This window comes from Nyctibius grandis, chromosome 3 (genome assembly GCF_013368605.1).
Source record: "Nyctibius grandis isolate bNycGra1 chromosome 3, bNycGra1.pri, whole genome shotgun sequence".
NCBI classification, from domain to species: domain Eukaryota; kingdom Metazoa; phylum Chordata; class Aves; order Nyctibiiformes; family Nyctibiidae; genus Nyctibius; species Nyctibius grandis.
Window position 1 is genome coordinate 68,658,116 of NC_090660.1, and position 24,502 is coordinate 68,682,617.

The 24,502-nt window shown below is 41.9% G+C and overlaps 1 protein-coding gene across 1 annotated transcript in view; it reads right to left on the reverse strand.

The window, feature by feature from the left end:
* The window catches only part of ATP6V1H (ATPase H+ transporting V1 subunit H), a 54,486-nt gene extending 37,635 nt beyond the window's left edge, over window positions 1–16,851 (reverse strand). Inside the window, exons 1-4 of the mRNA XM_068396333.1 lie at window positions 16,703–16,851; window positions 15,181–15,307; window positions 7,240–7,342; window positions 5,713–5,802 (exon numbers count right to left, since the gene is read on the reverse strand). Coding sequence (XP_068252434.1) covers window positions 5,713–5,802; window positions 7,240–7,342; window positions 15,181–15,284 — 297 coding nt within the window. The 5' untranslated portion in view covers window positions 15,285–15,307; window positions 16,703–16,851. The remainder of the gene's footprint in view (window positions 1–5,712; window positions 5,803–7,239; window positions 7,343–15,180; window positions 15,308–16,702) is intronic.
* Between the last annotated feature and the right edge of the window lie 7,651 nt (window positions 16,852–24,502).

Genomic DNA, 24,502 nt, shown 5'->3' on the forward strand with positions numbered 1-24,502 from the left:
CTCTCCATTCTTCTCAATGGGAAGCGAGCTCTTCTCTCCCAGATGAGGCTGCAACTGATCCAGCTGTTACCTCAGCCACCCTGCATACCTAGGAGACGATATAGCCACCAGAATTCTGTTCTCCAGGGCTCCTAGGCTGAACCACAAGAGACCACAAGTACCTGAACCTGGGCACTGTGCAGAGTTTCTTCAAGCATTTCACCCAATAACTACTGTGAAAAGCAGCTATTATGGTTCTCCTTAAAGCAGACTAGAGAAGAGGCCATGCAAACCCGAAGGAGAAAGAAGAGCCCTGCTATTTCCTAATAGCCTAGAATATAGACAGCCTTCCAGAAAATCACATACCTGGATTCTTGCTTTTCTTCAGCATTTCCATATACTTTCTAGCCTGGTGGATAGTAAGCTTTCATTCTAAAGAGATGTCTCCCCATTGAAGTCAAGCTACTACAACCAAGTATAAAATTCCTATCAAAGAATGCAAAACTCTTTGAAACGCTGTAATTGGGAAACTCCCATGAGAACAGTATCTCAGTCTCCACTACCCTATGAATTTAATTTTCAAACTCCCCTAGCTGAAGAGCTTTCCTCCATCAGTTCAGCACCCTATCATTAACTCTATGGACCAAGAATCAGCTTGGCGAGCCTGCTTGTTGGAATACAATCCATTAAGCACAAGGTGACCCGAAGGTATCCATGATCCAAACACTGTCATCTTACTAAGTGTCATGGTTGCAACCAACCCTTCATCAAAAGTAAAGTTACAGCACCACATGGGCTGCAAATTGCTGTCCTGATCATTGTCTGGGGAAGGTCAGGTGTCACTAGTTATCCGACAGTCATAACCCTTACAGTGATTAATGCTCTATATGGCATGTGCCAAAAAGCACTCAAAAACCCTCTCAAAATTTGTTGTTTAAACTATGAAGTAAAAAAAAAAAAAAAAAAAGTAAGATCTCAGGAACACAGTGCCTTGGTGGAGAGCCTCTGCTCTGTGAGGGCTAGTTTGATAAAAAATGGCAGTTCGATCAAATAAATCACTGCTAGCATCTATACTTGTGTTACACAGAGTCTAGCTAAAAAGATCAAAAAGAAATAGATCAATGACTTCAGTTTAAAACATAACTGAGGAGACAGACAGGTCTAGAAGCAAAAAAGCTGAAATAACTTCAACACGCTGTCAATCAGAAGACTAGTCTGGTTTGCTGTTAAGGTGTGGGGAAAAGACAGGAGAGAAGGAGTGGAGAACTGCTTATGGCCCTGAAATACGTACTGATGCACGTTCCTAGGCAGCTACTGACACTGATAAAAAGGAAATCCTGAAGCTCTTACATCAACAGTTGAATAATTTAGCATCTGTCATTTCTGAGGAAGCATAATGAAGCTCACTTGGGTGGTACTGCTACCTGCACCAACCACAGTGCAGGTCCTTAAAGATTTTGTAAGTAACAGACTGTGCAGTGTGACACAGTCCCTAATCCAGAGAAATCATTCCAAGTATTTATCATACGAATAGAATAAGAAATGTTTCCTCAGGGATTACAGTATGCTGACACTCCCCACCTTCAGAAATAAGCAGAATGGTGATATTCTTATAAGGCAACCACCACACTAATTTCACTTCTGACAGCCTCCAAAATAAATCTTTCTTAGACTGATGATCAAACCCATAAGTAGAACTGCCAGAACAATCCTAGACACCCAGGTAGGCTTTTGATGTGCTCCAAACACAGCTGATATGATTTTTACAACCTCACAAGAAAAGCATAGAAAGATAACAGAAGAACCACAGATGGTCATTATCAACACAAACAAAAGCTGGACACTGTTACCTATGATAGTTTCTAGAAGTTTCAGCTATCAAAGGTAGCTTTCAAATACTATTTGTTCATCTCATGAAACTGCAGTGAACATCCTTGCTCAAAACAATTTTACTGAGTCAGTGGCACCATGACAGGCCATGTCCTTGAACAATTCCTCACTTAAAATCTTTGCATGTACTAAATTAAGACTACTTGGACAAAGACATGAGACTTCATATCCACTATTTTGGATTCTTCTGTCCTTGTAGTCTGCAGAGACCCTGCACTAAACTCACGGTCACAGAGTCAATGGCCAATGTGCTGCTTTCTGACAAGAATTTTACACCTTGAAAATGTGCAACCAAGGGTCCATAAGGCATCACTGACAGCATGTTCTACTATCTGAACATGACCAAAAGAAACCAGAAGTCCTGTTTCAGCCTTGCCTATTGGAGACATAGAGAGTTAGGAAGCCCTGGGATGATACCATGAAGATGCCTACACAAAACCCCTCTATGCCAGGAGCCAGATATCCCTGAATAATGAAGTTACACAGGGCATTGCAAAAAACAGTGCAGCCTTTCAGACACTGAAGCAGAATTTGTCAAGTGAAAAATGCATCCAATTTCATACAAATGCAAATACATACTGTGCACCAACATCTTTATTCTCCTGTATCACTATAAACACTGGACAATTTAAAGTCCACCCACAAGGCTATGGGCCCAGATGGGATTCACCCCAGAGTAATGAAGGAACTGGCAAATGAACTTGCCAAACCACTCTCGATTATCTACCAGCAGTCCTGGTTAACTGGAGAAGTTCCAGCTGACTGGAAATTAGCAAACGTAACGCCCATCTACAAGAAGGGTCGGAAGGATGATCCAGGGAACTATAGGCCTGTCAGCCTGACCTCGGTGCCAGGCAAGGTGATGGAACAGATCATCCTGAGTGCTATTACACGGCACATGCAGGACAATCAGGGCATCGGGGCCAGCAAACATGGATTCATGAAAGGCAGGTCCTGCTTGACCAACCTGGTCTCCTTCCATGACCAAGTGACCCGCTTAGTAGATGAGGGCAGGGCTGTGGATGTAGTCTACCTAGACTTCAGTAAGGCATTCGACACTGTCTCCCACAGCATCCTCCTAGACAAACTGGCTGCCTGGGGCTTGGATGGGTGGACTCTTCAATGGGTTAAAAACTGGCTGGATGGCCGAGCCCAGAGAGTGGTGGTGAATGGGGCAAAGTCCAGCTGGTGGCCAGTCACTAGCAGTGTTCCCCAGGGCTCAGTTCTGGGGCCGGTGCTGTTCAATATCTTTATAGATGATCTAGACGTAGGGATTGAGTGCACTCTCAGCAAATTTGCAGATGACACCAAGCTGGGTGGCAGTGTCGATCTGCTGGAGGGTAGGAAGGCCCTACAGAGGGATCTGGACAGGTTAGATAGATGGGCCAAGACCAACGGCATGAGGTTCAACAAGAACAAGTGCCGGGTCTTACACTTGGGCCACAACAACCCCATGCAGCTCTACAGGCTGGGGGAAGAGTGGTTAGAAAGCGGCCCGGTGGAAAGAGACCTGGGGGTGCTGATCGATAGCCGGCTAAACATGAGCCAGCAGTGTGCCCAGGTGGCCAAGAAGGCCAATGGCATCCTGGCCTCTATTAGGAATAGTGTAGCCAGCCGGTCTAGGGAAGTGATCGTCCCTCTCTACTCGGCACTGGTGAGGCCGCACCTTGAGTACTGTGTTCAGTTCTGGGCCCCGCACTTCAAGAAAGATGCTGAGGTGTTGGAGCGAGTCCAGAGGAGGGCGACCAAGCTGGTGAAGGGTCTGGAGGGTCTGACCTATGAGGAACGGCTGAGGGAGCTGGGGTTGTTTAGCCTGGAGAAGAGGAGGCTCCGAGGTGACCTTATTGCAGTCTACAACTATCTGAAGGGAGGTTGTAGTGAAGTGGGAGTTGGCCTCTTCTCCCGGGCAACTAGCGATAGGACAAGAGGACACAGCCTCAAGCTTCGCCAGGGGAGGTTCAGGACATTAGGGAGAATTTCTTTTCAGAAAGGGTTATTAGACATTGGAATGGGCTGCCCAGTGAGGTGGTGGAGTCACCATCTCTGGCTGTGTTTAAGGAAAGACGGGACATGGCACTTAGTGCCATGGTCTAGTTGACAGGGTGGTGTCAGGGCAACGGTTGGACTCGATGATCCCTAATGTCTCTTCCAACCTGGTTGATTCTGTGATTCTGTGAAAGTCATTATGTTTAACATTAAAAATTCCCCACATGCCACTTCTGTGGCAGGGTAAGGCCCTGGATCCAGAAACGTCAGTGCATGAGCATAAAGTCAAGAAAACATGTTCATCTAGAAACACATGACAGAACCAATACGGCAAACGACAGATTACTCAAAACTACTTTCTATGACCAGCTAGAAGTAATACAATTGTTCGAGAGTGGGCCACCGAAAGCCTTTACCTGTAAGGTATTAATTCCACTGCACAGGAGATGATATCGGCTATTGCATATTGTAGCTACAGGCTATGTGCTAATGGCAAAGCACATAAGTGAAACAAGACCTACTGACACTCACAAAAAGTTCCAAAGAAGGGCAAGTGAAATGATTACTTCTGTGGCCACCAACATGGAAAACAAGACCCATTCCTCAAAAAAGTAGCCATAATAAACAAGAGCTCTCACACACTAAGACAAGTTTGTCATCAAATGTATAAGCCAGAACAAGGTACTCCCAACTCAGTGTTCTAATCAAGGAATGACACTGAGGCTCCCTTTTGCCTTCTCTGCTTCTTGATGTTTGCGTCACGTTGGGGAAAAGTAAATCTAAAGAGAAGAGGAAGAGGATTAGAGTGACAAATCTGCAGACGGGCATGAATAAACTGCCACCACCACCACTAGCTATTATTCTAGCAGTCAGGGCACTCACTCAGGGCTCTGATGTGTAGACAGGCACCTGAAAGAATACCAAAATCCCCATATTATGCATACCATGGAGAGGTTGACACTTTTCAACTTGCCTGTTGACAATACTGAATACTCAGAGCTGGAATTAGAACTCATGTGGTTCACCTCCTAGGGCACTGCCCTAAACCATTAAGTTATCACTAGACACATTTCACTGTAACCTTGTATTAAATATAACATAAAACAGCAGAAAAGAAACTGTCAATCAGCCAGATATTCTGCATGAATACCAGGAGAAAACCTCACACAACTCAATCCATCTTGCTACATCATCACTCCAACCACTTTCTCTTAGTCTACTAGAGCGCGAAGAAATGCAAAAGCAGGATTATCTGATTGAGTAAAGTCTCCTCTTGACTTGTCCAGGTCAGCACAGCAGTCCTGACACCAAATTTAATAGCCTACTCTTGTAAGTCACTGTATCGCACAGCTACAATGAGCTACATATTTCATTGAATCAAAAGTTTCCGTTTTGTTATTAAACCACACAGAATTTCAGAACATGTCCTAAACAGTCTAACTTATGTTGGAAATCTGAAGCTGCAGAAACTACACCTTCTTGCTGAGGGTGGCCAAATGAAGACCTTCATAGGAAAACAGCTTCTAACAAGTTAGAAGTCACATCCTATCCACACCACAGGAAAGGGCTGAGGTCACAAATCATCCCTTAACATCCAAGTTTTGCATCAAGTACAGTTCAGAGCTGACAGACAAGCATACACGTATGTTTTATTTCCAGAACATGAACATATATATACAAGACTAAGTTACTCATACAACTTTAGTTCTAACATTTAACTTCTGAAGACAAGATCTGAAAATTTAAAAGAGTATTTTTAATACAGTATGACAAACACCTGAAGAGACCTGAATTACGCTAAGGAAACATTCAAGCATGCATTTGAAGACTTAAAAATAAGACAGGTTATTGACCTACTTGCAGCATATCATCAACCATAGTCAGAATGTACTGAACCGTCTGTTCCTTGGAGATATGAGTCATCAAGTTTATAAATGTTTTAGCACACTAGAAAAATAAGAGACATTAAAATTAATATTAGCAATTGTCTTCATTCCTTTTGATAACACAAAACAGGACCTCATTAATTCACAGTTAAGTCTTACGTAAGCATTTAGCATCCCAACATCTTATTCAATTGCAGTAAGAGATGAATACGTTTGACATTATATTACAAAGAAGATTTTCTGTCACATTGATCCTTACCCTTTACAAATTGTTTTATGGCTTTCAAATGAAATAACAAGTACTCACTAGTGAAAGTCAGCAAGGTGCTTTGTTGAAAGACTGATTAGAAAAATCTCCATCAGCATCCTTTTTTATGGCAGTGAGGAGAAGAACCAAGTAAATTGACAAAACAGCAACAAACTTAGACACAGTATAAGAAAGTTTCAGCAACTTGAATGAAAGGACGGGAAGACAGGTCACTCTTACCTGTTCAATTCCTATACCTTGCAGACAAATCTTTGTTCAGATTTGAGCTATCTTCTGCCTCCTGAACAACTCTACTCTACAGTTTCAGCAACAGATATAATAGGCTGAAACAGTCACAACGCTACTTTTTACACTCCCTCCTCCCCCTTCACCACATTCAACTAAAACTGAAAGAAAAATGGAACTCTGAACTGCTACACTGTAATTATATAGTGGCATATAATGTTCACCATATATGCTTTTGTCACTGTACAAATTATGGTCCATTACATTGCAGTCACACAATAAGATTTGGAAAAAAAAAACCAAACCAGAACAGCCTAAAATTAAAGTAGAAAGTTTTGTGTCTTAAGTGTATCTCCTACTTACTTTCCCCCCTGCCTCCCTCAATCCTCTTGATGTCTGACATTGTCTGCTAGAACCTCAGGCTTTGAGGCTGAGATTCTACTGCTTTAAATCTCATTAAAGTGTCTTTGGCCACCCTGCCCGGACTCCATAAGCCAAATGGCATGGGTCACCTATCAATCTTATATCACCTCTGCCCAATGCAGATGTCTCCTATCTTACCATGCCTAAAAATGACACTAGACACCTGTGTTTAACTGAATCCATCTTAGCAGCCAATGGACTCTAGTAGTTTATAATTGTTCAGCTAGCTAAGTGGAAATCTCACTGCTAGTAGGTCTCATCAATAAACTATATGGAAAAAAAGTTAAAAAAAAAAGGTGACTCAAGTACAAGTGTGCATGATTAAGTAAAGTGGGATGAGGAAAGATTTGAGCTATCTTGTCCTACAACAAAGTCAGATGACATTTACTAATTATTTAATAGGTTTTTAAAAGAAAGTCCAACCTATATCTAGGGAAAAAAAAAAGAATCATAATAGCAAGTTTTATACTTCTTCCACAACATCTTAACTGTATGCAGCCAACAATAAAATAAGAGTTGGTACAAAAATTTCCTTCCATCCTCCTCCCCAAAAGTTAGATTATTAAAAGAAAGGAAAGTTACTTGATTGCCTTCTGTTTGCAACAACTCCTGTTTTTCTTCTGGATTTCTTTTCTGTTCAAATCTTTGAATAAATTCACAGTCTTCACCTGAAATCATCTGCCCTCTGAAAAGCAAAATATGAAACCATAAGCAATGCAAACAGTTTACATGGCAAGACTTGCGTAGCAGGGGGGCTGTGGGGGAAGACAGTAGAAGCAGACTCCATCGCAGGCAGAGCCAGTTCCAGCCAGCTCCAGTACAGACCTGCCGCTGGCCAAAGCTGAGCCACTCAATGACAGTGGTAGCACCTCTATGATAACATATTTAAGAAGAGGTAAAAACTGCTGCACTACAGCAGCCAGGAGAGAGAAGTGAGAATATGTGAGAGAAACAACTCTGCAGACACCAAGGTCAGTGAAGAAGGAGGGGGAGGAGGTGCTCCAGGTGCCAGAGCAGAGGTTCCCCTGCAGCCTGTGGTGAAGACCATGGTGAGGCAGGCTGTCCCCCTGCAGCCAATGGAGGTCCACGGTGGAGCAGATATCCACCTGCAGCCCACAGAGGACCCCACACCAGAGCAGGTAGGTATGCCCTAATGGAAGCTGCAGCACATGGAAAGCCCACACTAGAGCAGGCTCTTGGCAGGAGCTGTGACCCTGTGGAGAGGAGCCCACACTGGAGCAGGTTTTCTTGCAGGACCTGTAACCCCATGGTGGGGCCTATACTGGAGCAGTCCATTCCTGAAGGACTGCACCCTGTGGGAAAGGATGCACGCTGGTGCATTTCATGAAGGACTGTAACCTGTGGGCAGGACCCCGTGCTGGAGCAGGGGAAGAACATGAGAAGGAAGGAGTAGCTGAAACGAAGCATTATGAACTGACCGCAACCCCCATTCCCTGTCCCCCTGTGCCACTCAGGGTGAGGAGATAGAGAAGTCAGGAGTGATGTTGAGCCTGGGAAGAAGGGAGGGGTGGGGAGAAAGTGTTTTTTAGATTTGTTCTTATTTCTCATTATCCTACTCTGTTTAATTGGCAATAAATTAATTTAATTTCCTCAAGCAGAGTCTGTTTTGCATGTGATGGTAATTGGTGAGTGATCTCTCCCTGTCCTTATCTCCACTAAAGAACTTTTTGTCATATTTCTTCCCTTGTCCTTTTGACAGAGGAGTAACAGAGCAGCCTGGTGGGCACCTGGCAACCAGCCAACCTCAACCCACCAAACCAACCTTATTTTCTTCAACTTGGAATCTCAACAGTATCGCTTTACCAATCCTATATCCCACAGTAGAATGTAAAGAGCTTCTTTCCGCAAAAGATCTCATGTACAAAGAATTTAAAACCAACAACAGAATAATCTCTCTAAAGCCTTCCCTATGCATTGCCTTTGCTCAACAGCATTCTCCAAATAATTCTTAAATTTCCAGCGGCTGAATGCAATGGTCAGTGGAAATAGTTGTAAGAACTAAAATACACACAGCTAGCACATCATGCCAAAATTATAATACCTAACATGACTAATAGTCTAATCCAACCTGAAATAAGTGCTGAAAAATAAAATGAATTGTTATTTTAAGTTTGCCATAAGCACTGAAGAGAATTTTAAGGAGCATTAGCTTTCACTAATTACAGCATTTAAGCTTTTCCTGGTAGTTTTGAAAACCAATACGCATGCAAGCTCATCCAAACACATAGCAAGGGGGCCTGATATAGTAAACTGCTGTGGACACCTATAAGCTAACAGATCTCTACTTGATCTTCTCTTTAACTTAATATTCAAGGGGTTACTGCCATCATCAGTATCATTTCAGAAAGCTGTTGACTCAGATGAGGAACTGGCAGAATATAGTTGGTTTTTTGTTACAGTACAAAACTTACTATCACAACGAATAGCAAACTTGTCTAAATAGTACAGTCAGGTACTCTTCAGGTAAGAAAACTAATTTTAAATCAAGTAGTCCTGAAAATATTCAAGATTTTAATAGGTGAACACCTTTACTAGTTAATATCAGGAGTGCTTCAGGAAAGAAGAAAATTATGCACATCATCATCAATATAAAAGTCACAGGGGATGAAAGTATTAGACACTGCTCTGTTTCAGTTATTTCCAAGACTCATCTCCTCTTACATCTCCACTGAGTCAAATGCAAAGCTATGTAGCACGGATTCTTTGAATCCATCTTTTCCGCACTCCAGGTCAGTTCCAGATGTTCCATGGCTAGAGGTTCCGTTAAAATCCTTGTAAACATACAGGAAATGTTCACTTTTTATTTTTAATTGGCTCACCTGGATTCTTGAAACACAGAAACACACATAAGATCTACACTGTGTTCTTGTCTTTCCTCTTACTTAAACAGTTATGTCTTAAGGATGGTCTCATCACAGAGCCATTTTTTACTTATTTACTTCTCAAGCAAAGAGCATGAATAGTCCAGTACCACACATACCATTCCTGTATTCTAGCTGCTTTGTAAGAAATATCCTCATATGCACTGAGGAAAGGCAATTAAGACTTACTAGATGGAAGATTCATAAAGGCAGTGGTAGTCCTCAACTAGTTTCTACTAAAACTTAACTAATTGCAGACAAAAAAGTAATTAGCCAATGATGACCATGCTACTACCACATGCCTTTCAGATTGACTTGTGTTCTTTGTTCCCTATTAAGGACAGATTTGACCAGTTGTCGAAAGATCAGGACAATTCATTTGCACAAATACTGGACTTCACGACCCTTAACTAGAAGCCTCTCATGTTTCAATCAATCCTGGCCAAGACAGGGACTTCTGGACGATGTTTATATGAAGTAACCAGATGAGCTGCTTGTTTATAAGAGTATTGCCATTTAGGAAGGACTTCAAAGATGACATAAGGTGAACCCTTAATTTTTTAGCTTGAATGCTTGAAAAAGCTTCAGCCCAGGAAGAGAGATGCTTCTGTATAGCCAGGCTATTAAAAGAGGTCTGCCAACTGTCAAGGAAATGCTTTCAAGCTTTTGCTTTCATCCTACATTAGACCACAGGCAAAAAAAAAAAAAAAAAAAAAAAAAACGAACAAAAAAAAAGGTGTGGGGATTGATGTTGCCTTGAAAGGAAAAGAAGTTGGGGTTTACTCTTTATTGCTTTGGAAGTACCATTCAAAAAGACACTTTCCAACCCATACAAAACAGTTCAAGGGGTTTGACAGCTTTGTAAAAAAGTTGTTAATATTTTATCAGGGATCTCATACATCTGATTAATAGTTTTAGTGACTTCAAATGCATTCATTTCCATTAATCTCATTTTAAAATTGAAATAACTGATTATTTAGTAAACCTTAGCAACCAGTGCAAAAAAAAAAAAAAACCACAACATGAAAAATGCAGAGCAGCCTCAGACAGCTGGTACCAGCCACCATGATGCTATTACCACATTTTCCTCAACCTCTCTTCAAAGAGACAGGAATTTCCCAGCACCTTTAAGCAAATAATGGAAGTAACCATAGCTTCCCTCCATCCCTCTTCCCAACAGCCATTTAATTTCTTATTTTCCAGGATGTGTCTACAGTCTTTTGTCAACAGATAAAAATCACTTTGAGCTTCAGCCATCTGGGTACATCAAGTTTAGACCAGGAGTCCTGTGACCATGTTTTAAAGCTTTGTGCTTGAGATAGTAAGGCCTGAATTTGTGAGGACTACCTACAAGAGAGTAAACTGAAGCTGTGTAAGATTTAAAAAGCATGAATTTGTAAGACCACCATTTTTAAAACCTTTCGGTCTCTCACGATGATTCAGAAACTTGTGATTTGTTCTTTTTATTATGCATTTCCTCCACCAGCTCTTGTTCCTTTTTTTTGTTTGAATGATTTAACAAAAGTCATTCTGGAGGTTAGCAGTTTTTTGGTTTGTTTTTGGGGGGTTGGGGTTTTTTTTGTTCAGTTGGTGGTTTTTTTTTTTTCCTAATTTTGAGGAGGGTTGTTGGGTTTTTTTTTAAAAAAAAAAAAAAAACAACAAAACACTTTTTACTACATCTGCAGCAAATATGAAGCTCATATGAAGCCATCATGTCAAGGCATAATTTCTTTTATGCAGTTTTCTACAGTATTTTGCATGTACCTAAAGGACATTCGTTTGATCCAACCGCCCAACAGTTTCAACATTACATTCAGCCTGTTTTACTGTGTTAATTTTGTACTCTACAAGACTGGACCAAATTTAAAAAACAAAACAAAAACACAACAAACACACACTACAAGTTAGGAAACTTCTATCTTTCTTCTAAGACAAGATTTTCTTTTAAAGTCCAAGATATTTAACCCGCTTTAGAAGGTTCTCCCACCTCCAGGAAACTAAAACAGATACTTTTACATCAGAATCCACAAACATCTATGTAAAGTACTTGAAGACACATGGGAAGCCAAGTACAATCACCTGATTAAACATGAAGTATTGTCAAACGCTGTACACCTAGAAAACCTACAGTGCAGCAAGATGCAAGTCAAACTCTGAAACGAGTTCACTTTTCCACAGAGCTCATTTACTACCCTTCAAAAGCAAAACCAAACTTGCTTCAAGTAAGCTAACACACCCTCCAAAGGCTTTCTGACACCCCGAGACAAACGCTGAAAGAAACCCCATGGTACACAACAGTAACGCACCATATTTTCAACTAGCAGAGGGCATCGACATTTCTAAACTGCTACAAGTGTCAAGATCCAAAGGCAGGAAAGTCTGTGCAGAACTAACGGCCTCAACTACATCTAGTTTCCAGAAGGCAAGTATACCGACACATCACCTTCCACTCTTCCAAGTTTTGCCACTTTCCTCTCCCTCAGACACAGACCCTAGCTAGAATTCAACACAAAGAAAGTGTAAACTTTAGCATTGAAAGAAAACCCCAACTTTTTCCACAGCCTAATTTTGAAGTGAGCAGTGAACACAGCGGTAAACTGGTAACATGTACAGCTGTCATACCTAAATATTTCACTTTTGTGCCAACAGTATGCACAGAAAACATCAAAAGTCAGCAGTTGTGTGTTAGTAGTTTGACATTTAGTTTACAGTTATACCCTTCAGAGATGGAATAAATATGCTAGTTAATCTTTAGCTTGAACTGACTTTACAAGAGAAGTCAGGCTACTAGAGTCTGACCAACTATGGGTAAGCCATTTTACTTTTACACTGAAGAGTGAGAGCAGAAAAGAACTTCAGAAAGCTTTCCTGTGTGACCCAGACTCCAATGCTGTTGTGACTGATGCCATCTTTAAAGCATCTTTACACACATACAACTGTCACAGCCAGATTAAAAAAAAAAAAAAAAAAACAAACAACCTTCATCAGAATTCCTTGTGAAGTTCTTTGACTCCAACTACATAAATACTATCTATAGTTTAAGGAACACAAATTATATTATGCCTGAGTTGATGTGTTAACTTAGGGAAAACAAACACAAAAATCTTTCCTATAATATAAAAACATCTGAAGACTTAAGTACACCTCCATCTATTCATATGCAAGCTTACCACACTAAATGCACAGACTGCCAGAACAGGAGCTCAAAAGAAAGCAAGGTAAGTGTCCTTCAGAATCATCAGCACCCATCTTCCTTCTACTCTACACACCAGAACAAACCACTCTGATCTAACAGGTGCATCAGAAGCAAGCAGTTTCCACTCATTAACAACGTGCTTCATTCCAGAAATGAGTCAATATAGCTGCACTAACTGACTTTTCAACAAATCTCTTAAAGCACCAGCTGAAAAGACACCATCACATCCAAACCTGCCTGTTGTAAAAGGGACATGTCCAAAAACAGGTATAATTTTTTTTTCCTCTTTAGAAGCAACAAAATCTGTGCTGATATTTGACAATAACTAATGATAAGCAAACTCCTCAGCCAAGGAACTACAGTTATCTTCATGATGTTCCACAATCCTTGAAGCTACCTTAGCCAGACAGCCAGGCTGTTAGCAGTAAATACAAGACACAAAGATTACATTTATTTCAGAGGAAAAATAAACAGGACACACTGTCATTGACATACAGAGAGAACCAAGCATTGAACAGTCTCAGAACAGGATCACAAACACTCACCAAATGCACTACAGTAGCCTTTAAAAACTTGCTAACCCAAAGAGAAGAAATAACTAGTACATTCTTCTTACATGGATTCCAGAACAAAACAAAGTCAAATTCTACATCTAGAATCTGAGGAAGAACCATCAACCCTGCCTCCTGGTCAAAAGAAGTTACATAGAAATTTGCTGACAGATAGAGAAACAAAACTCCCACATCCTTATTCAGCATCAGAGAGAGAGAATCCCATGAAGGCAAATTATAAATGGCAGACCACATAAAGCAAAGTCAAGCAATTAACACTACATACGTACTCAAAATACAACTCCTTGCCAAACAGAACCATCCCCTATACTAACAAAAGCAACGCATGAATCTCCCCAGCCTTATTGTCCGAACCATTAGAGATGCAGTGAAAAAGACTATCACATATTCACTTAGATTGACAGTGAACAAACATATTACCACTCTCACCCCGAATAACTGCAAACGAGCTGTTCACTTGCCACCAGGACAGCACAGGAACAGCTGCCCAGGCTTCCCCAGGACACACTTCCTATCAGATGGATAACAGGTCACACGGTAACAGCAAAAGCCATTTAGATTGTTTGACAAATACTTGGTAGTTGCCACTGTCAAGTTACCACACCAGCCTCGCCCTTTCACCTGAAAAGCCACTGTAATGTCACACTGCAAACTCAACACAGAACAGATACATCTGAAAAAATAGCCTAAAAAAAGGAAGTTTCCTCAGCAGATCAGTTCCTTAATCCAGCTTCCCATGCAGACATACAATCACAAACAGAAAAAATAACACAATTGAATTAATGGAATAGGTAAGACTGAGCTACATAGCACAGGGCAAAGCAGGTAGTCATTAATCAGATTCTACCACATTAGCATATCTCATCCTGCATGCATACAGTTTTGCAACCTTATTTCTTAATATATAGCATATACTTACTTAACACAGCTATCTGAAAAAACCCTCTCTTTTGCAAAGTGGTGTAATGTTGATAATCACAAAGCATCATCAGCATGGCTTGTACCTCTAGAATCATCAATATTTCTCCCACTTCAGTTACAAAGCAACAAACACTGAAGTAATTTGCTACTATACATGGATCCTCAAGAGATAATACTAATTTACACTTTGCCAATATTCTTCATAAGTACCTGTCATGAGAAATGCAGGGATGTAAGAATCCTGCATTTCACTTCACAGTACAGTAGACTAGTAAAAGTCTGTTCCTTCTCCCTCTTCCTTACCTCATGCAAAAATCTATTTCCCTCAGCTTGTCCCTATACGCTCTCTGGACAATATTTCTCTTGCTAATCCCGGTGCCATTGTATACCTTCCGAAGTAAACTCTGAGCTTATCTGAAATGGCAGCACAGCTCTCCCTACACTGAAGTATTTGTTTCAGCCTACTCCCTGATTTTCTTGTTTCAATTGCTCTCCAGCACTATTCTTCCTTTAGTTGAGGTACAGCTTATTTTCCTGGACTGCCAGTCCAGTTTTCCTAGTACAATTTGTATTCACACAAAAGGCACTTCAGCAATAGAAATAACATACCTTCGCACAGGACAACTCTTACTGTATGTAAACTTTTCTTAGTTCAGTACTCATCCAATAAGGCTAAAATTGAGAATGGTGTTTGAATGATGATTAAAAAAAAATGGACAGTTTATTTGTGCAAATTTATGTTATTTGTTATTACAGTTTTCAGTTCACAAAAGTTCCCTTTCTGGTAATAAGTCATAAGAAAATTTTCCCCAACTACTTCTATTTAATGTAGACTTTTTCCAACTACTTCCATGGGACCAAGAAAGAATGCTCCAATGTAACCCAAAATCTCAAAAAGTCTAACCCTTAAGAGAGAAGGGGAAAAAAAAAATCATGGAAAGTTTTTACTTACTGGAGATATGATTGCCAGTTTACTTTGTTTGCCCGAACTTCAGCAGCTTTAGCAGCAATGATGTTTGTTGGAACAGCAGCATCTACAGCACCTCGGATATCCATCTTAACAGGTAATTAAAATGTACCTAGAAATGCAAGTCAGATTTCAGACCTCTTATTAGAGTATTGAAGAGCAGAGTATCTGTCCAATATTTTAAAGAAATAAAAAGGAAAATCTGTTTTCAAGTGTCCCATTCTCTAAAACTGTACTCAGTACTTTCTGAGAAATTAAAGTTTTATAAAGCACCTAAAATGTGACTTCCCTGAAACAAACAAAAATAAGCCACACCTACACACTAAACTGTAACCAATCACAAGTTTGCTAAAATAAAAGCTATATACCATTACTAAATAACTTCCAGTCTTGTAAATTCCTAAACAATCAAAAGAAGTTGTTTGAATAAGAACTACTCTTCCACAATGCCCAGGTAGCCCTACAGATAACAGATGCTGTCTTCCTGCCAAATCAGGGTTAAAATTCAGTGCCATCCCCACACATGAGGATTGATTTGTTTCAGGTATTTGTCTAAGAGTATTTAGACATTAGAAACACATGAAATACAACTTCAGGGAAAAAAATCCACAAGTTATATAAATTAAGACCCATGTTACATACACTAAAAAGAAAATTCGTATCATCACTGTACAGAAAGCAAACTGAAAAATAAATACGAACAGAAGCTCTTCATCGGGACATACTACATTACCACTGACAGTGACCTTCACCACTTCTCCTTTCTCCTTCATTTATGGTTTAATCTCCCCCTGACTTTGATGCCAAAACAAGAAGTGTGTTTGCAGAGGCTTGAGACCCAGCTGGAGCAGGAATTCCTTACAGCCTAAACTGCATCAAGCCTCTCCGTGCAGCCTGTTTCTGGATTTTCTTGGCTCCCTTTACAGAAGCAAGGGCAAACTGGCACATTCTGCCCCATCCCTAACAGGCATACCTCATTTGTTTGACTGAATGAAAACGCGATTCAAACAAAAGCAAAAAAAAAGGAACTACCCTGAACAAAGGGAGCAGAACTGTCCTCCCTTTTAAACTACTTCTGTGAACAGACACCCACAAAGACGGCACCATTGACTATGGCCTTCAACGTCTGCTGAACGTTTCCTAGCTCTGCCGTGACCCAGACAGCGCCATTTAAATACTCCTCGAGCCGCAGGGCAGGTCGGTAACAGCGGCTTCAGGAGTACACAAGCTACACAGACAAGGTGAACCGAGAGGCACCTGGGGAAGTGGGGGGAGGAAGGCCCTTGGCCCCCGTCCTGCTACCCCCCGCACAGGCTCACAGACACGGCCGCCTCCCGAGGGGCGCCCAAACCCTCGGGGAAGCCGCGGCGCCATGCGGAGCCCTTCGCACCGCCCCCGGGCCCGCCAGAGCCCCCGCGAGAGGCCGCGCGGCTGCACGTCCCCACGCCGGGACCCCCCCACCCGCCCGACCCCGCGGAGGGCAGGGCCCGGGGCAGCTCTCACTCACCCCACGGGCACGCCGGCGGGTGAGAGGCTGTGGAAGGGAGAAGGCTGCGGCCACCCCTCGGCAGGGCCGGGGAGCCCGCGCACCCGAAGGCCCCCGCCGCGCTCCGCCGCCCTCCGCAGTAGCCCTACCGCCACCGCCACCGCCGTCATGTGACGCCGCTCACCTGACTGCGACGGCGGCCTCCGAGAGACAAATCACCCCCCGCGCACCCCGCCCTCGCCGCCGCCGAGAGCCGCGCGGTGGGCGGGGCTCGCGGGCGGCCTTTAGGGCGGCAGCGCCGGCAGCTGCGCACCCTGTAGGCCTGTGGTATGCGTTGGTAGTCGTGTGTGTGCCAGGCTGTACGTGTTTAGCTGTATATACATATTTAGAATACATGTTTAAATACACACACACATATAGGTATATGATGTTGTACAGGGATCTAATCCCGCACCGAGGAGACCGATGGGAGGGTACAGCGCGTAGGTGCCCACCCGCGCTGTCTGCTGACAAGAAAGGGCTCCGCGTCTCTGCATAGAGAGCACGGGGCTGGCTGGGGAGGGCTGAGAGGTTTCCCGCGGTGCTGCCCCTCCGGGCAAGCTCCTGCGGGCCCCCGGGGAGGCCCCCGCGGTGCCCCCCTGCGCCCCGCCTGGGCGAGGGGCCGCCAAGCTGGGGAGGGGAAAAGGGCCGGGGAGGTAGCAGGCAATGCCCCTGGCGTTGAAATGCTTCTGGGGGGTCTGCTGTTTTGTCCTGGTTTTGCGGGAATAAAATTATAGAATCAAGTTTCTGTTACATTTTATTTCAGTTTGTGGCCAGCCATGGTGATCAAGGCCATTAGCAGTTAAATCCAGGGCAGCTGACCCAGGCTGGCCCACAGAATACAGAATGTATGTATTCTATAACATTAACATCACATTCACTATGAATGGGAAAGCTTGCTGGGGATGGGGAGCTCTTTCCTCTGCTCTTCTCTCCCTCTTTTTCATTCTCCTCAATGGTTGCTATCCCTGGAGCGACTTACCACTGCTCTATGGGCTAAGTATAACTTTATGTCTTTTGTATTAGTGTTGATACTGGTTTTCTTATTTTATTAAATCTGTTTAAATTTCAGCCTACGAGTCTCCCTCCTTTTCCCATTTCCCTTTCTTGGCTGGAGAGGAGTCTTGGGTGATAGATCAACTGGCTATTGTTTAGCCCTGGGTGCGGGCTAAGAGCAGACACATTTTTTTCCAGTGCCCAGCATTTTCTTGCTTTCTGCCTCTCCTGCTGCAATGGCACAAGCTTGCTCTTTCTTACAGCTGGAAAGCAGGCAGGTGTGCCTGAGCCTCTGCTGCTGGTAGAAAGGTCTGACAGCCTGTGCAGTGTTGTGTTGCGCCAGGTCCCACAGCCTGCTGTGTCAGACCGCTGCCTTGCCTCGGGAGCTGCACCGGGTTGTGTGCAGGGGGCACGCTGTTTCATTTTTCCCAAGTTGTATCTCAGTGGGACATACACTCTGCATAACTTCCTTCCTCTCAAAAAAAATGGCCTGTATGTGTTGGGCTTTGTCTCTACAAGCGAAAGGAGCAAGAAACTTTTCAGACTGAAAGCCCAAGTATTTCAGAAACCACAGGCTTAAGTTGCCATGTTTCCAAGAAACAACTTCTGTCTTGGGCTGCTGAGGGAAGTTTTCCAGTCATACTGTGATGAAGTGCATGGACATACCACTCCTAGTCAAAAATGATCCTGAAGAGTAATTCTGCTAACATTTAAGGAAGAAAGGCAGAGAAAAGAGAAATAGGTCAGAGAAGGGGTTTTTTTATGTGAGCACATCAAGACAGCCAGTGTAGAGCTGGCCTAGATACATCTAGAGTTAACTCTTCATTTTGCTAGGGTCTCTGTATGTTCTATTTAGAGGATACACTGTTCTTTAAATTATACCTGGTTAGCATCTCTGTTAGTGTTTCATTACTGTGCCACTGGCTAATTATACTTCCTCCATGAGAATTTTTTCCTTTAAAATTGATCTTTCTTCATACTACCAAAAACCTGTTGATACTTGATGACGTGACCACTGACTTTAAATCCCAGGCACAGTCCAAGTAACAGCATTTGCATTTCTTTACGCTTTAGCAGAAGAAATCTCTCTAAGCCCTGTGCACACTCTGTATCATCTAGTCTGTAATAAACACATCCATTAATGTGATTCTGTGGATAAGCTAGCACATGGGGCTTTGGGGTTTAATCTAACACGTTTGTGTTCTTGCAGGTTGCTTACATACATTGGTAAGAAACACTTGCACAACTCCTGATCTCTAGTGTAGAAATCGCCACACAATCTTGAATAGAAATCTGTTGCTTTGAAAGTTTATTTGAATCTGATTTTTATTTCAGGGCTGAGAGGCAGAATTAGGCCTTATTTTAACCAGTTCTTCTTTTATGACTGTTTGTAACTTCTGTGCTGTGGCATTCTGCATTTCCTGCTTCTGCTCCGCCTTTTTATGGCATGTCTCACTCACCGCTCTTGTTTTTTGTTCTGGCACCAGGCACCTGGAATAAACGTATTCACCTTTTCCACAGTCATTTCAAATCACATTGCCAATTATGATACACATGACTCTACCCATTTTATAAAGAAACCAAAGCACAAAGGGCTTATAAAATAATCTGAACAAGAACTGAGGTTTTTAAACTGGGACTTGCAGAAGGAAGGCATCAAAGGCCTGTACAGTGATCCTACAAGCTACCATGCGGCCCTTATCTAACCCGGAGGCACTTCAGCCTTTCCATCCTTGAAACTTCCTCAGTTGTCCACAATGATACTTCTGCCCAAACCCCAAAATGTCCCAGCACTGAAAACACTGAAAACTTAGTGCTTCTCTTACCTAAGCCAGATACAGTATTCTACCACGTTCACCCTTCGAAGCTCAGTCCAATAGCTGTTCTCAGAGTTCAGTAAACCCATGAAAACTGAATCAGCACCTCTGAAGGTGCAGTTCCAGCTATGAGTTTTAAGACACAAATAGTGTTGCTCCCCATCATGTGCCCATCCCTATGTCTAGCAGGGTAACGGACCCAAATACTCACCTAGGCATGCAAAGCAATGGCTGGCGATCACCTATTTCCAGGAAATCATCTGAAACACAGTACTGTAGTCTGCTTTGCACAGCATATTCCCCCCTCCCCTTTAGCACACTTCTGGCTTGACCCAAGCACCAGTACCCAAGTACTCTGTCTGAACCTGTGTACAAGAATACACAGGATAGTTATTCTCTCACTTCTAGCCCCTACTCCCACTGGTGTTCAGTACTTTATAGTATGCAGTGTTCATGTGAGAAAAATAAATTCATGGCTTCAATTTGGTGCCCAATGTGGTCTCTTATTTGGAGCATGCATTAGGTCATCAGTGGTCCTTTTTTATCACAGCAGACTTTTTTCGCCTAATTGCACCACCTGCAAGAGTCTAGCACCATCCTTTCAGTCTGGCGAAACGAAGACAGTTTGCTATTTGCAGTCGAAATTTTGATACTACAGCAACATGGTCATTTTTCTGTAAGAAAGAACTTTGAAAAGCTGTGATTTGGCGTGTTGACTTCACCATTAATGGCAGACTCTGGCTTTATTATTCATTTCACAGGCAGCTGAGAGACTACAGTAAAAAATATTTTCCTGTAACTTTTCTGTAACCTTGGAGTGAGACGTAATGGCTGAAAGTATGCATCTACTGAATTAGCAAAAAAAAAGAAATGCAAAACGAAGAGAAATAATTGCAATAGTAATTAATTACATTGATATTTTAACAACAGTTCCAGGGAGCATTTAGGAACTACCAAGCAGTAAATATAGCATCTATGCCAGTCAAGTTAATAGAGTCTCTAGCAGAGGAATCAAATTAGTGAACACACTGTACCATATCAGAGAATGCAAACAATACATTGCTCCTGAATATACCTGTATAATAATATACTATAATAATATATTTAATACTGTATAATGTAGAAAATACAAGTTTTTTCTACAACATGTAGAAACATGTAATGTAAAACATTAACAAAAAGTCACCACACCTCTGCAAGGGACAGTTGCGTCTCACACCTCTGCTGGAGTTCTTCCTGCGTGTGGACAAGATTGGTGCAGGTAGACTCCATCTACTTGGATTTCCAAGAGGCATTCAGTGAGACGTACCTGCAGGTGCTCCTAAAAAGTAAACTCTACTGTGTTAAAAGGAAAGGCCTGTGCAAGGAAAGGCCTGTGCATTGATTCATAACTCTTGAATGGTATGTATACAACAGAGGGTAGGAAGAAATGATCAGCTTTCACAGTGCAGAAGGGTCTTCAACAGAGTGCAAAAAGCATCTGGCTGGAGTCTGTGCTGTTCAGCACAGTCAGAAACGTTTGAGAAAGGAGGTAAATAGTGAAGTGAAAACTTAGCTGATGACAGTGCTACTCCTTGGACACGGGCACAGTTAAACTGTGAACAACCTTGCCAGAGGATGGTGGGTGTGCTACAGATTTACTTGCACTCTTATCCCCCATCTGCCAAACGCTTGGGCACATCTGAAAATTTTCACTCAGTGAATCCCATGAGGCACTCCCTGTGTTAAGGAACTTCATTGCATTGCAAGGGTAGGCATTGAGAAACAAAAACATGATACAGTCGTTACAGGAACCTGTCTCCTGTGTGCCTGTCATCACTATGACAGCAAGAGGCGATCCTCAGCAACCAGTACAAACCCATACTATGCCACCAACTTGAGAGAGCACCTCATAGTGCCTTATTCATACTGGTTGATTCTCTGAACAGGATCTTGCTAAGGGTTATGATTGGAAAAGTGCTATGCTCCAATTTTTTGGTAAGCATCTATCCTTTAGGATTCAGGGGCTGCAAAACAATTCTCATTTAGCTAATTTTGGTCATATCAGTGCCTGTCCGTTAACTCCTGGCAGCACAGCTTCACTTGAAGTTGCTATATTTAGATGACTTTGTTGAAGTGTGAAACACAGAGAGTAAAATGAAATGCGTATTAGCGTGTAGGAATAAAAGTCATCAATTGCATGGATCACAAAGAATAAAAATGTTCAATAGTTTAATACCAGAGAAATGAATGCGCATGAGCCATCCACACAGTAAGACTACAGACAGCTGGGTCGTGAGAGTATTTTTCTGTTCTCCTTTCCTTGTAATAAGAACAATGTAACAATGTATCATTGTCTCTCATATATTCTGCAAATTACAGAAGTATTTTGCACACCTGCCATTTAACCTTTCAGCATTCTGTACATCACCTGGCTCTCTCCTACATGTCTGTACAAGTTTTTAATATCTGTAGAAGAAACAGCTTGGAAAGTTTATCCAAGAAAAACATACTTAAAGGTCAGGAAAAGTGAACACACTTCTCTAATTCACAAAATATTCTTGTCAAAAAAATCAAAACCGGCAAAATTTGTAAAGGAGGACATTTTCAAAGTGGTACCTATACACTAGAAAAGCACAGAGACTTGTCTCACCTTTAAGAGCTACCATTCCTAAAACAAGTACCTCATTTTACCCTAAGGTTGTTCATCCAGGGATTCAGATCAGATCTTCTGAGTGCTCAAGCTTCTACTTTTCCAAGGCTTAAAACCCATCCTCCCAGGGCAGTGTGGAAAGGAGCAGCATGTACATTGCATAACAAGGGATGGTTGTGAGCCATAGGCATGGGCTTCTTAGCATGACTTCTTTCAGCATGAAGCCCCCATGGGTGCATTGCAAGAGTAGGACATGTTTCTTCTTTTCGAGGTCCCTTCCAATCCCTAACATTCTGTGATTCTGTGATTCTATCACAGAACTAAGCGCCAAGTGCATTTGGTCAGCAGACCCTAAATTAAACCAGTTATTTTTTGTCAAAGGGGATTCTATAGCAGGAGAGAGGCAACAGCGGAGAAGAAGTAACTACGATTCAGGTCTGCTCAGGGGTTGCAAGAGGGAAACGTTAGAGGGAATCTAGCTGGTTTTGTAATGTATGAAACTTGAAGCCTTTTTGAGCATCACTGGCTAAGTCCACACAACACTAAGTAGGAGGGTCTTTGTTTTCTAGATAAACTGAGGCAGAGAAATATGAAGAAACTAGCTCAAGGTCACATGAATAGGAAAAACCAAAGAACATGTTGTTGTAAATCTAAAATACTCCTTTTCCTGAAGCACTGCTCCACAGTGTGAAAGAAGACAATAGTGCAATAAAGAAATGAACCTACAATAACCTGTCTCTAATGCAAGGTGAGAAGTATATCAGAATGTGTCCATCTTTGTGTCTTCCAGCACCTTATCTCATACACTATGTCTTAAGGCCTGAAGAGGAAGGCTGCTAGTTGGCTCCCAGAAGATATGATTTGCTCTTCTTTTCCACTGGTGGAAACTGTGTGTGTTATCTCTAAATTTCAGAATAAAATAAATAGAGCTAATTATTTAAATACTTTAATATTTTGTATTGTATATGTTTATTTATTTATAATTTTAAATACGTATTTCAACTACAGAGAAGAAAAAGACAGTCACTGCCTTTCTTAGTCCTTTTGACATATTTTTGCTAAAAACTTCACATCTGAGGTGGTCCTTTGGGCTTTTTAGTGGTATGGAACAAAAAAGCACAATGGCTTTTGAAAAATATCATTGGACATCTAGATATGTCTTTAGGTGTCCAAATTGTCTGAAAAAAAAATCTAGCATGATTTGATATTGCAAGGAAGTATAAAGATTACTCACATACTGGAGCAAATCCCAGTGATTTCTGATAACCGACTGATACAGAACTAACTTCTTATCCGGGAGAGAAAATGCGGTGGCATTTGTAACTTTGGAATGGACTTGACTTATTTTACAATTCTGGTTTCTCCTTATTTTCATCTCATGGGTTTCCTATTTAATCCATCTCTTCCAGCAGATTTCATGTCTGCCTCACAGGCACCAGGGAGGACCTGTGGGACAGGGGAATGAGGGATGCCAGATTCTTTTCTCTCCTGTCTAAGGGTGGAGGGTTATCACGGAAGAGGCTTCCTTTCACAGACACAGAAGTGACTTCTCAATATGAGGAGATATGGGGTGCTTCACTGGACATTTTTGCTGAGTAATCATAGCAAGATTGACCCACTGTGAACAAGATTTTTACTGCTTCATCTGTCTTTGTTTTCTCCTCTTACTTTATCTTCACTTTAGTGTCTGTGTCATTGTGGGAGATAATTATTCTGTGAACATCTTTTTAAACAAGTAAATCCTGCTTCCTGCAACCAATATAGAATTATCTGGCTTCTAGGTCATAGAACTTGTCCCATTTTTCTTTTAAATTAATCAGATCCTGGCCTAAAGGATCTACAAAAGCTAATGCACCACAATTTTGCAAATGTTGTACCAGGCAATCTTCTGATTGCTCCACCACCTCTTTGAAATTAAATTTTGCATGCCCAGTTAAGGAGCCACACATCTCTTATCCTCAATAGGAGCAGCGTTTTCGAAAGAAAAATAAACTAACATTTTATTGGAATAAATACAAGTTCTATTTTTTCCCTCGGTAGAATGGAATAATGCTATATTGTCAGAAAATTGAAAGTGAAGTACTGTGCAGAAAAAGGAACAGAGAAGCCAGAGAAAAACTATTTATAGCTGGGGTTAAAATAGTAGGGTATGTTATTTTAGGGAGTAGGAACAAGTGTTTCTCTCTGTCTCATGAACACACACTTCTGTATTGAAAGCTGGAGGGTCTCAGGGTCTCCCACCCCTCTTTGCAGCCTACAGCATCTCTCCTCCTCTTACCATCAGTCTCTGCTGCTTTGTGCTTTTTTCTGGACAAGGGGGACAGCACCTGAATGTGT